The following is a 12,580-nucleotide window of genomic DNA, read 5'->3' as shown; positions in this document are numbered from 1 at the left end:
TCTTAGGGCAAAGTAAGGACAATCATATTTTTTACATTTCTTAAATCATAATTGAGGTACATACACTCACCTAAAGGATTATTAGGAACACCATACTAATACGGTGTTTGACCCCCTTTCGCCTTCAGAACTGCCTTAATTCTACGTGGCATTAATTCAAAAAGGTGTTGAAAGCATTCTTTAGAAATGTTGGCCCATATTGATAGGATAGCATCTTGCAGTTGATGGACATTTGTGGGATGCACATCCAGGGCACGAAGCTCCCGGTCCCCCACACCTCAAAGATGCTCTATTGGGTTGAGATCTGGTGACTGTGGGGCCCATTTTAGTACAGTGAACTTATTGTCATGTTCAAGAAACTAATTTGAAATGATTCGAGCTTTGTGACATGGTGCATTATCCTGCTGGAAGTAGCCATCAGAGGATGGGTACATGGTGATCATAAAGGGACGGACATAGTCAGAAACAATGCTCAGGTAGCCCGTGGCATTTAAACGATGCACAATTGGCACTAAGGGGCCTAAAGTGTTCCAAGAAAACATCCCCCACACCATTACACCACCACCACCAGCCTGCACAGTGGTAACAAGGCATGATGGATCCATGTTCTCATTCTGTTTACGCCAAATTCTGACTCTACCATTTGAATGTCTCAACAGAAATCCAGACTCATCAGACCAGGCAACATTTTTCCAATCTTCAACTGTCCAATTTTGTTGAGCTTGTGCAAATTATAGCCTCTTTTTCCTATTTGTAGTGGAGATGAGTGGTACCCGGTGGGGTCTTCTGCTGTTGTAGCCCATCCGCCTCAAGGTTGTGCATGTTGTGGCTTCACAAATGCTTTGCTGCATACCTCGGTTGTAACGAGTGGTTATTTCAGTCAAAGTTGCTCTTCTATCAGCTTGAATCAGTCGGCCCATTCTCCTCTGACCTCTAGCATCAACAAGGCATTTTCGCCCACAGGACTGCCGCATACTGGATGTTTTTCACACCATTCTTTGTAAACCCCAGAAATGGTTAGCATGAAAATCCCAGTAACTGAGCAGATTGTGAAAAACTCAGACTGGCCCGTCTGGGCCCAACAACCATGCCATGCTTAAAATTGCTTAAATCACCTTTCTTTCCCATTCTGACATTTAGTTTGGAGACCACACCCCTAAATGCATTGAATGCAACTGACATGTGATTGGTTGATTAGATAATTGCATTAATGAGAAATTGAACAGGTGTTCCTAATAATCCTTTAGGTGAGTGTATAAATACATTACAATAGATTTACGTTAGGACGTAGTAATCATAGTGAGGTAGTTATGAATTTTCCTGCTCTGCACACCGATCGTTAAGTTTGTCTGTAAAACTGTAAAAGCTATTTTTTTATATTAAGTAAAAAAAATTAAATTACATTATACATGGTATAAAAATGTATGTTTAATTGCTTTGTTCTTAAGTAATATAAAACATAATATTGTCCATGTACACTTAACACAGAGCATTTTATTCCTAGGAGGAATTTATATATAACAATAATTATTATATATTATATAGTAATTCATATTCACTCTTTCTTGCTCTTTGTTCGGGTCTTTATGCAACATTTACGGACTAACCAACTGCATGTTTTCACAAAGATAAACACAATCAGTGCAGTTATGGAGAGTAAGAAGGCTGCTACATCCAAGCAGTGGTACTGATACCACGTGAGGTTATGAGCTTCAACCCTCAGGTGCTTGGCCCCCTTATGGCGCATCACAAACTCGATCCAGTACGCGGCCTGGTCTAGCGGCTTCATCGGTTGATCGTGGTGGATTCTGGACAGCCTCATCATGTTCTCTTTATATCTGAGGAAAGACACAAGGTAGAAATAAAAAAATTGCGTAAGGGCTTATATATTGACTAAAAATGCTTGTGTAAATAGTGAGACATCTAAAGTTGTTTATGCCTGGCATTATGACTGTGACCGAGTGAGTGAAATTAATACATTGGTTCCAATGGTAAAAGGTTGTTGTGAACATTTATTAAGTAAGTCTTGTTCTATGTACTGTGTTCATGCACCCATAGGATAGTGCCTGGTGACTGCAGTATTCATATAACCCCATAACTGGGCTCAGACCAAAATAGTGGCAAACTGCCATCTTGTGGGCTCATCACCTGGAAAATGAAGGCTGAGATCAGGTGCAATGCTGCGATGAACAGGCTGAGACCGAATGGGCAGTTTTGTTCCAGAAAACTAGTATTTCTGCCTTATTTCCATAACTTGATATCGGCTCAGGAACCATACATTCTTATTATAGTAAAGAGCTCTACTGTCACAGTAACAAGTAAGGGCCTCGGGCTAGAAGTTTTTGTTTGTTTGTTTGTTTGTACAGTAAACCACAGACCATGAGACTTTAAGCCTCTGAAAGTATAATTCTAACTCTTTTTGTGAATCTCTGAAAATGTATAGTTGCATTACAGCGAATTTGTTGGTCCGTGATGGAAATGTCAAATGATTAAATTATGAATGTAATAACAATAATAATAATAATAATAAAAATATTACTTATAATTCTACTATGACTAATAAGAATAATAATAAATATAGTTCCAAGCAACGTTGACGAGCCGAAGCACTCTGTGTCACCTCCACCGGGGTCCACCGCCTGCGTGTTATTTGAGCGCGTTAAGACCCACAAAAAACATCGCTGCCCGGGTGAACCGCACAATTTTGATTGACTGATTAGGCCCTAAATGTTTTTTGAGTGCGCTGGTGTGTGTATGTATGTGCGACATGTAAGGGTTAGTGTGTGTGTGAGTGTGTGTGTGTATGTGATACGTGTGGCTGTGTCGGTCTGTGTGTAATGAGTAAATGTGTGTTGGCATGTGTGCGTGTGTGCCACACAGAAAGTTATGAATCATTTTTCAGTAAGTTTAAGGCATTGTCACGGCAATTTTTGCCTCCTTAGATCACATCGGCCCGGTTTAGTGGCGATCGTATAAATTCCCTAGAAGGAGTACATCAAAATCTATCAGGTGCATTTTTGCGAACGACCCAAAATACTGATTTCCTGCTGAGTTGAGCCCATGACATGCAGTGCGAAAGTTGTTCGGCTCAATGAGCTCTAAATGAGCTCCCCTAAAAAGCACAAAAGGGTGAAAAAAAGTTCTTAGGAAAACAAGAAGGTCCCTATAGTGCTTGGGCCCTATTTATTAATAATAATAAGAAAATAAAAAAATGTGACCTGAAATATAGTTGAAAGAAGGTCTTGTTTTCGTATAATAGGTCTTAGCACATGAGAGAAGGTTAGAAAGCTAATTCAATATACAGAAATGTCTTCATCCAAATCCTGAAAAGGGTTTGCATATTTGTTTGAAAGCAGAAGGTGTTATTATTTGTTTAAAGCATCTTTCTAATAAAATCCAGTTTACTCAAACAGAGAAAACCTGGCCAAAAAAAACTAATTCTGTGTACATGTTTCAAGGTAAGGTTGCATTGTGTAGCCAGCAGCAAAAGCTGATGAGTGAAAAAGGTTTTCAACAGGAAAAGTTGAAAAAAGTTGAACTCTAACTTGGCCAGCTTGAAATCCCAGGTGATATGTCGGTCACAGTAACCCTATTAGGAATAACGGAACGAAGATAGCAGCTTGACTGAATTACAGACTGACTGACTGAATTATTTTTTGCCCATGCAAAATTGAGTGATATAAATGTGACAAGTCTTACTGAAATCACTAAATCAACTCACGATGCATTGTTAATGACGTCATTGAGAGCCCGTGTCAAGTCCTTGCTCTCCATTTTGATGAAGTCAAGCATAACAGCAGCTCCTTTGGTTTTCATGTGATTTATGTTGTCAGGCTGATCATCAAACAGCGGCAGGCCCACCATTGGAACTCCATGATAAATAGCTTCATAGATTCCATTCGTCCCACCATGGGTCACGAAGGCCTTGGTTTTAGGATGTCCTGCAAATACCAATCGCTACTGTATTTACTGCAACAAAATTTTATATTATATACACATACAGAATTTTTTTTTTTACCTAGTAAATCATTTTGAGGAATCCAGTCATAGATTCTTGTATTAGGAGCAAGAGTTTCTGGTTTCTCGCCTGCATATCGCCATAAAACCTGAAATTACAGACAGGATTCAGGTCTGGCGAACTTATCCATATCTAGGTCATTGCATATTGGAACATTTTGGATTTTGGATCCATCACAGCATTTAGAATCAATGAAAAATTATAATTATGTTTATTTTATCCAGATTTTAAATCAAAACATCTCGGCTAATAATATTCTTCATGAACTTTTAGATTAAAGATGTATCAATATGAGCCTTGTAAATTGTGTCAACTCAGACCTTTTGGGGAATCCTGCTGAGTGCTGAAGCGATGGTGTTCGCTCTCTCTTTGGTGAGGCTTTTTATCATGGATCCCAGTGAAAACACTACAATACCGTTGTCTCCCGAACTCTGAACAAAATCCTCCATCTCCTATTAAAAATAACAATGTACAGTCATCAATGAGACAGATGTTCATGACTACACTGGAAGACTTTTGCACATTTACTGTTTTACTTATTTTGTCATATTAATTTCTCCCAATTAATAAGTCAGTTTGAAAATTCTCAAATGTAACTTTCTTTGAGTCAATTTGGGATTACTAATCCTGCAGTGTCTTTGATGTGCTAATAAAATTAAGGCTATGTATGACTATGTATAAAAAATATGATCTGGAATATAGTTAAAAGAAGTAGAATTAATCATGGTCTTGTTTTCTCATAGCACGTGAGGGAAGGTTAGACAGCTAATTCGATATACAAAAATGTCTTCATGCTCACAAATCCTAAATAGTATAATGAATTCTATGCTTATCTCTAACTAAAATGGAAGATGATGTCTAAAAATAGATAGCATGAGATATAAAACTGAACTTACTTTTGGTAGAGGTTTTGCAGGCTTGCAGTGTAATCCACCAACAAATTTGAAATTTGGCAGGAGTGGCCGTGGATATTCAAAATCCCAATAAGTTCGGATTAACCAGATGTCAGCTTTACCAGTAGAGTCACATAATGATGTCGGTTTGCCTGTGAAGTACAGGAGCAAAGACCGGTTTATACCATAAAGAGTCTATATAATTAAATTCAAATTTTATTTGTCACATACACAGTCATACACAGTCATATGATATGCAGTGAAATGCTTATACGACCGCCGGTGACCTTAAAAAAAAAAAACTATATATAAGGAATAAATATTAATAAAGAAATAAAATACAAAGGAAAATAAATGTAACTAGTAAAATTAACAACTGTACAAATAAGGGCATGTAAAAATATCACAAAAATAGAATATAGGAATATGGGGGGGGGGAATATATATATAATTTTTTTTTAAATGTTTTAAAGTAGCATTGAAATGTCTTTCAATGCCACTTTAAATTAAAGACTTTAAAACAAAACTTTTTTTGTTTGTTTGTTACTGTTTATCATACCAGTTATTTCAGTATAAAGATGATCATATATGAACACTTGTTGAAGTTTGACCATTGCTGTGTGTACTATGTATAGTATCACATTCTCTAAACGCTCCATAAAGTCCATGCGATCAGTCAGATGCCCCTGCGCAGCAGCCACCGGTACATACGATGGTGGAGCGGGCATCTGCCCACAGAGTCGCTCAAGATTATTCGCAAAAGTGACCCGGAGAGACATCACACTGGGCAGATCGAGAAAGTCCGCCAACCGGTCAGCGCACGGCATCATGGGGTCATACAGAAGTACATCGAAATGCGACTCCTTCAGTGAAGCCATGAAATCTCTGTTCGAAAACATTCCCTCGCACACAACCTGTATGTAATGAGACATCCCGGTCATCAAGTTCCAAACCAAGCTCAGCTTCTTGAAAGTTGTCGGGCTCTCATGCATCCACGCGGTGATAAAATTCTCCCACATGTTGTATGCTTCCTGTTGCTCCATATCGATTTCAAAAGACATAAAGTCGAAGCGCTCGTTTAGTCCATGTTTCACCGTGGGTGAGGCAGAGTGTGTGAGAACGGTCACGCTGTGGTTCCGGTCCACGAGCTCTTCGACGATATTGCGCATGTTAAGCCAGTGACTGTATTCGCCAGGAAGAACCAATACATTCCCACTGTGGGTTAATCCAGATAACCTCAGCAAGACGATTACTGACCAGATAATCTGGTAAAAAGAAGGAAAATAGTGCGCACAATATCTGCTCCTCATGGCTGTATCAACTCAAACAGTGCCTAAGGCACTTGGGATATTGCACATGAATTAAATATAGGAGGAGGAGTGTTTCAAGTTGCTCAACCGGTGTTCGCTTCAGACGCGGTTAATGACCTTAGATAAATCCTGGGGCGGACCAGAGCCAAAGAGTGGGCCTGGACTTCCTGGCTCACAGCAGCCCACATCATAATACATTGGCTCATTAATGTAGAGATACATTTTTAACACCAGTTACTAGTATAAAAATATAAAACAAAACAGAAATCAATGCTATTTAAACATATTATTTGAAGTATCACTGAACATATATTGGGTCATATTAGTAAAACAAAGAAACAAAGGAAAGGACATCAAGACAAAAAAATATATAAAACTCACTCTCACTCACTCACTCATTTTCTATACTGCTTTATCCTGTATTCAGGGTTGTGGGGACCTGGAGCCTATCCCAGGAGGCTTAGGGCACGGGGCAGGGTACACCTTGGACAGGGTGCCAATCCACATATAAAACTATAAAGACAATATTTTAAAAAGAATGGGAATAAAACTGAACAGGTAAGCTAAAATAAAATCAGTAGCAGCATTACTCACACTAGTAAACTAGTTACTTATTTTACTTATTATGATAGTCAATATTAATTCTAAATAATTCTGAGAAACATTATTTTAAATTAATATTGACTACCATAATAATTACTAGCACGAGTTAATGCTGCTACTGATTTTATTTCAAATTACCTGTTCAGTTTAATTGCCATTCTTTTCACTGGGCTCTGGCAGATCAGGTGAGAGGTGTTGGTCATCATCAGCAGGCACTGGTTCATCATCACTGAACCTGCTGCACTTACAGCTTACACTGATGAGTGGTATAACTACATCACGATGATACCCCCTGTGAAATGTTCATGATATCTCACAAACAAAAAGGCCAATTTGTCTTTTCCTCATAAAGTGTTTAGGTGAAAGTCCACCCATTCATGTGTGATAAATATGCAAAGAAAAAAAACTAGGAAGGAGCAAATACTTTTTCATGGCACTGCACATGTAGTCAGATTGTTCCACTGGGATGAAACTGGGGCAGGTGGAGTTATAGCACTTTCAAAATCATACTTTACTAACTTTACACTGATATGAATAACTTTGAATGATGAATGCTTTTTAGCACCCTTGTGACTCAATAAGAGACAATGCAAAGACTATTTTCTAACGGCCTGTAAATTATACATTTTGGCAGTATTGTCTTGCATCTTTTGAAAAACAAAACAAAACACAATACTGCCAAAATGGGCATGTTTCAGAGCACGGATGGAATAGACCAAAGTAATTAATTTTGAGGGAGGGCAATACATCCGCATGCGCAGTAACATGAAACACACGCTCTTTGTCGGCGGTGCCCGTGCGATTGACACACTCATCCATATGCTTAAAAAAGAGATGCAATATTATGGTTTCCGTCATTTTTTATATATTAGCGTACTGACTGGGCCGGCCCACATTGGCCAGCGGGCCTTTTCTTATTTTTTTATTTTGCTTTCTTTGGATAAATCATAGCGACTTGGACAAATATAATTATAATCTTGTTGTAGATCATTATAAGAGTACATTTTCAGTATGACAGTTAAAAAGGTGTCAATAATATCTTATTCTGCTTTTCAAACTAAGCTCACAGCAGAAAAACATGCTTCTCTCACTAAGACAATATCAGAGCTACAAACTAGGTATGCACACTCACCGGACCCTGATGTACTTAAAGACCTACTCATTAAAAGGGCGGAGTTTGATGTCATGTCCTCTGGGGAGGCTGTAGAATTGATTCAAAAAACACATCATAATTTTTATGAATTTGGAGACAAGCCCAGTAAGCTGCTTACTTATCAAATTCGTCAATCAGCTTCATCACAAAATATTACGCAAATTAAAACTAATACTGGTATTACATTAAATCCTCAAGCCATTAATAACCAATTTAGGGACTTCTACACTTTACTTTATACCTCCGAGTGCCTATTTAATGAGAGTCAGCTGAACAATTTCTTTAGACCTTTGGACATTCCTGTTATTGATCCTGTAATGTCAGCTAGACTGGATGAACCATTAACCGTCGAGGAGCTTAAAGGCGCTCTAGTGGCAATGCAAAATGGAAAGTGTCCTGGACCTGATGGCTTTCCTGCAGAATTTTATAAGACATTCGCGGACAAGCTTTCCCCTTTATTGTTAAGGATGTTTAATGAATCGTTACAGGTTGGCATTTTGCCCACCACACTGCGTCAGGCCACCATCTCCGTCTTACTTAAAAAAGATAAAGACCCCCTTCTTTGTAGTAGCTTTCGTCCTATCTCTTTGCTTTGTGCTGATGTAAAGTTATTAGCAAAGATACTGGCAAGACGATTGGAGGCTATTTTGCCGTCAATCATCTCCCCGGATCAAACCGGTTTTGTTAAAAACAGGCACTCTTTTCATAACGTCAGACGGCTACTAAATATTCTTTATTCGCCTTCATCTTTAGACATACCCGAATTTATTATTTCAATGGATGCAGAGAAGGCATTTGATCGTGTGGAGTGGTCATATCTGTTTTTTACTCTTAAAAAGTTTGGCTTCGGTGATGTATTTATTTCTTGGATAAAGCTCTTGTATTCATCCCCCCTAGCCCGGGTTCGTACAAATAATAATTTCTCTGACTATTTCCTTCTGAAGCGTGGAACCAGGCAGGGGTGCCCGCTTTCTCCCTTGCTGTTTGCCATCGCCATTGAGCCTTTAGCAGTTGCCATTAGAACCAGTCAGATTCAGGGTGTTTTCAAGGGAGGTACTGAGCATAAATTGTCTTTATATGCAGATGATCTTTTACTGTTTATCTCAGACCTGGATCGATCCATTCCCTCACTTCTGGACTTGCTGAAGAACTTTGGCCAATTTTCTGGTTACAAATTGAATCTACACAAAAGTGAACTTATGCCTCTTAATGACGCAGCTTTGTCTTATACTTTCTCATTTAAGGTCTCCCTGGAAACATTCAAATATCTAGGTGTCTGGGTCACTAGAAAATATTCGGATCTGTTTAAAGCTAACTTCTCCCCACTTCAGGCCAAACTGACCCACGACACCCAACGTTGGTCTCTTTTACCTTTATCTTTAGCTGGCCGCATAAACTGTATCAAAATGAATGTGCTACCTAAATTTCTATACTTTTTTCAATGCCTGCCTGTTTATATACCTAAACATTTTTTCCATTCACTCGACTCTTGCATCTCTCACTTTATATGGAATAAAAAGGTCCCCCGAATCCGGAAAGATATCCTTCAAAAAACTAAAGAGATGGGCGGTTTAGCATTACCTAACTTTTTATTTTACTACTGGGCTGCAAACGTTCGTTCCATTTTGTACTGGTGGTGTTTTAGCAATAAACCACCACCGTGGCTGCAAATTGAGGCTGCCTCTTGCGCTCCCTCATCTCTTACTTCTCTGTTGTGCCTTCCGTTGTCACTACATGCTCCATCATATTCCACAAATACTATAGTTAAAGCCAGTCTTAAGATCTGGACCCAATTTAGGCGACACTTTGGACTCCAGGCCATACCTTTGTCATCTTCCCTACACTTAAATCCTTTATTCCCTCCCTCTCTTACAGATAAAACCTTTGGGATTTGGAAAGATTACGGGATTGTTTCAGTAGAGCATCTGTACATTAATGGTATCTTTGCTTCTTTTGACCAATTAAAAGATGCTTATCATCTACCGAACACTCACTTTTTCAGATACTTACAGGCCCGGGATTTTACTCGAACTAACTTTTCCACATTCCCTGCTATTCCTTCTTCCAACCCAATTGATTCTGTTCTTAAGTTGGATCCTAACATTAAAGGTGCGATCTCAAAATTATATTCTATTGCCCTCTCAATTCATTCTTCCGCTTCAGACGGTCTGCGATATGTTTGGTCCGTAGACCTTGGTATTGATATTAGTCCTTCGGTCTGGCAGCTGGTCTTGAAAAGAATACATACCTCTTCTATCTGTGCTCGTCATGGAGTTCTGCAGTGCAAAGTGGTGCACAGAGTCCACTAGTCCAAAAGTAAACTGGCTCGTATATATCCTGGCACTGTCTCTAACTGTGATAAATGTCATTGTGATCCTGCTGATCTCATCCATATGTTTTGGTCATGCCCGGTTATATTCTCATTTTGGACATCTGTCTTTGACTCTCTGTCAGCCATTACCTCAGTTAAGATCCTCCCGGAACCTTTGATTGGCCTGTTTGGGGTTTTACCCAGTGGATACTCCATGCCCTCTTACTTTGTTGAACTTGTTGCATTTCTTACTCTCCTGGCAAGACGTGTTATTTTAATGCACTGGAAGGGCTCTAACCCCCCTACTCGATCTCTCTGGATAAAAGATGCCCTTACTTTTATGAAGTTGGAGAAGATTAAACATTCACTACGTGGTACTCAGGTTAAATTTTCTTAAATTTGGCAACCTGTTCTTAATTATGTTGAATCTCTTCGATTCACCGATTCTGCAGTAGCTTAGGAAGACTTTGGCATGTATGTCTGTGCTCCCCCCCCCACTTTATTTTTATTTATTTTTATTATTATTTAAATTCTTTTTTTTCTTGTCTTCTTTTTCCCCCCTTTGTACTCTGTTGTACTCTGTTCCTGTAATTTTCTCCATAACTTTTTATTGTAGTGTATCTTTTTAATGTCTTGTGTAATTGTTTTTTGTATGTTTCGATTGTTTTGTTTTTTTGTGTTGTGTATTTGTTATAAATAAATCATACATAAAAAAAAAATAAAAAAAAGGTGTCATACAGTAAGAGCTGATAAAATCACCGGAATATGTTTATCATAATGTATCAACATTTTCAAACCTCATGCTCATTTCTTTATTTTCAGAAAATAAAAGATTCTAGCCCAGAAAACTCTCTTATCCAATGCTGGCATGGTAGTGCAGTAGATAGCATTACCACCTCACAGCTCCTGGGTCCATAGTCTAACACTGAGTTCAGGTTGTTGGTGTCACAAAGTTTAAACTGTAACGTATAAAAGGTCTTATAAAATGATAAAATACAACATGTTGGGATATTCAACTCCCTTCTAGTCATGGCTCCCAGTGTTGCCAGACTGGCTGACTGGAGTACTTGGATTACTTTTTTGATGTAACAAGTAATCTAATGTGTTAGGTTTGCCATTAAAGTACTCAGTTTTTTAAAAATGTAATCCGTTATTTAGACGATTTATGTAATCCGTGGGCCAGACAGCAGTGATTTCCAATCCATTAGTGTGTGTGTGAAAGTCGTCCTACAAGCCCCGCCCCCGAAAACCCGCCCTCCCCTCTCTGTTATTTCTGCTGTTATACCGCTATCTCACCTATGCAGTTTGACTATGCGAGGAGCGACGCGCGCAAAGATGGAAACCTAATCACAGTGAATCATGATGAACCGTGTAGGTGAATTAGGAATATTAGTAGTTTTATGGGCCAAACTTCTCTAAGTGATGATGGTAGAATAATTACAAAGGTCTTGACTAAAACCACATCCATGAGGAATCACAAAAGACCTTTCATTTTCTGCAATGGAAAAGTACTGTAACTAGTTACTTTAATAAGAAAGTAACGCAGAAATGTAACTAATAAATTTTTAAAGACAGTAATATTGTAATGTAATAAGTTAAAAGGTAACGTCCCCAACACTGCTCATAAGGTCTTCCCAGGAAAGCAAGACCAATCCTGCTGCAGAAGAGAAGTTCATTTAGAGTTATCAGCATCAGAGAAATTAACAATTAACAGACAGCACCGCAGATTAGAGCTGTTAAGAAGGCTTTACAGAGTATGAGTACCAATTACATCTCAAGATCAACTGTTCAAAGGAAATTATTCTTATTTTGGGTGACTTTAGCATTGTTGAAGAAAAGAAAAATCTGAAAACACCATGGAATTAGTGGCCAGTTTGACTGGTGTTATAATGTGCCCCCCCCCAATGGCAGTGTAAGTCCAGGATAAAAAATGTTGGGAAATAAAAGTATATTTCAATTGACAATGATTTATATTGTGGCGTGGGCGGGGTTTTGATTGTCTACCATCATGCTTTGCGGGAGGGATTGTTTTGTGTTCACCCTGTTGGGAAAAGGTGTTTGGGTTAGTGGCTTCGGCCAGGGGTGAGTGTGTGTGTTTGAGGTGTGTCTAAGGAGGTTTAATGTGACAGATTAGTGATTCTGTGCGACTATTGTTAATAAAGTACTCCCAGCCATTGCATTGGGCAGCACATAAGCTCACTCGTCTCTCCACCATCCTTTCCGGCGATAAAAACGCTACAATATCAAACTTTTGTCACACCGCTTAATTTAAAGATGAAAATTTTGACTTTG

The 12,580-nt window shown here is 38.7% G+C and overlaps 1 protein-coding gene across 2 annotated transcripts; it reads right to left on the bottom strand.

Moving 5' to 3' along the window:
* Window positions 1–1,421: 1,421 nt before the first annotated feature.
* On the bottom strand, window positions 1,422–10,784 carry LOC128512013 (UDP-glucuronosyltransferase 2A2-like). 2 transcript variants are annotated; one of them, XM_053485108.1, is made up of 6 exons: window positions 10,226–10,784; window positions 4,915–5,063; window positions 4,339–4,470; window positions 4,019–4,106; window positions 3,722–3,941; window positions 1,422–1,838 (listed from the first exon to the last, which is right to left on the bottom strand). In XM_053485108.1, the coding sequence occupies exons 1-6, from the start codon at window positions 10,368–10,370 to the stop codon at window positions 1,556–1,558; spliced, it is 1,017 nt and encodes a 338-aa protein (XP_053341083.1). In that variant the 5' UTR covers window positions 10,371–10,784; the 3' UTR covers window positions 1,422–1,555. The 2 variants fall into 2 exon arrangements, with proteins under 2 accessions (XP_053341083.1, XP_053341082.1); XM_053485107.1 differs by lacking the exon at window positions 10,226–10,784 and adding an exon at window positions 5,471–6,278.
* Between the last annotated feature and the right edge of the window lie 1,796 nt (window positions 10,785–12,580).

Source organism: Clarias gariepinus, chromosome 24 (genome assembly GCF_024256425.1).
Source record: "Clarias gariepinus isolate MV-2021 ecotype Netherlands chromosome 24, CGAR_prim_01v2, whole genome shotgun sequence".
In the NCBI taxonomy this organism is placed as follows: domain Eukaryota; kingdom Metazoa; phylum Chordata; class Actinopteri; order Siluriformes; family Clariidae; genus Clarias; species Clarias gariepinus.
Note: the sequence above shows the minus strand (reverse complement) of the source record. Positions and strands in the feature narration are given on the sequence as shown.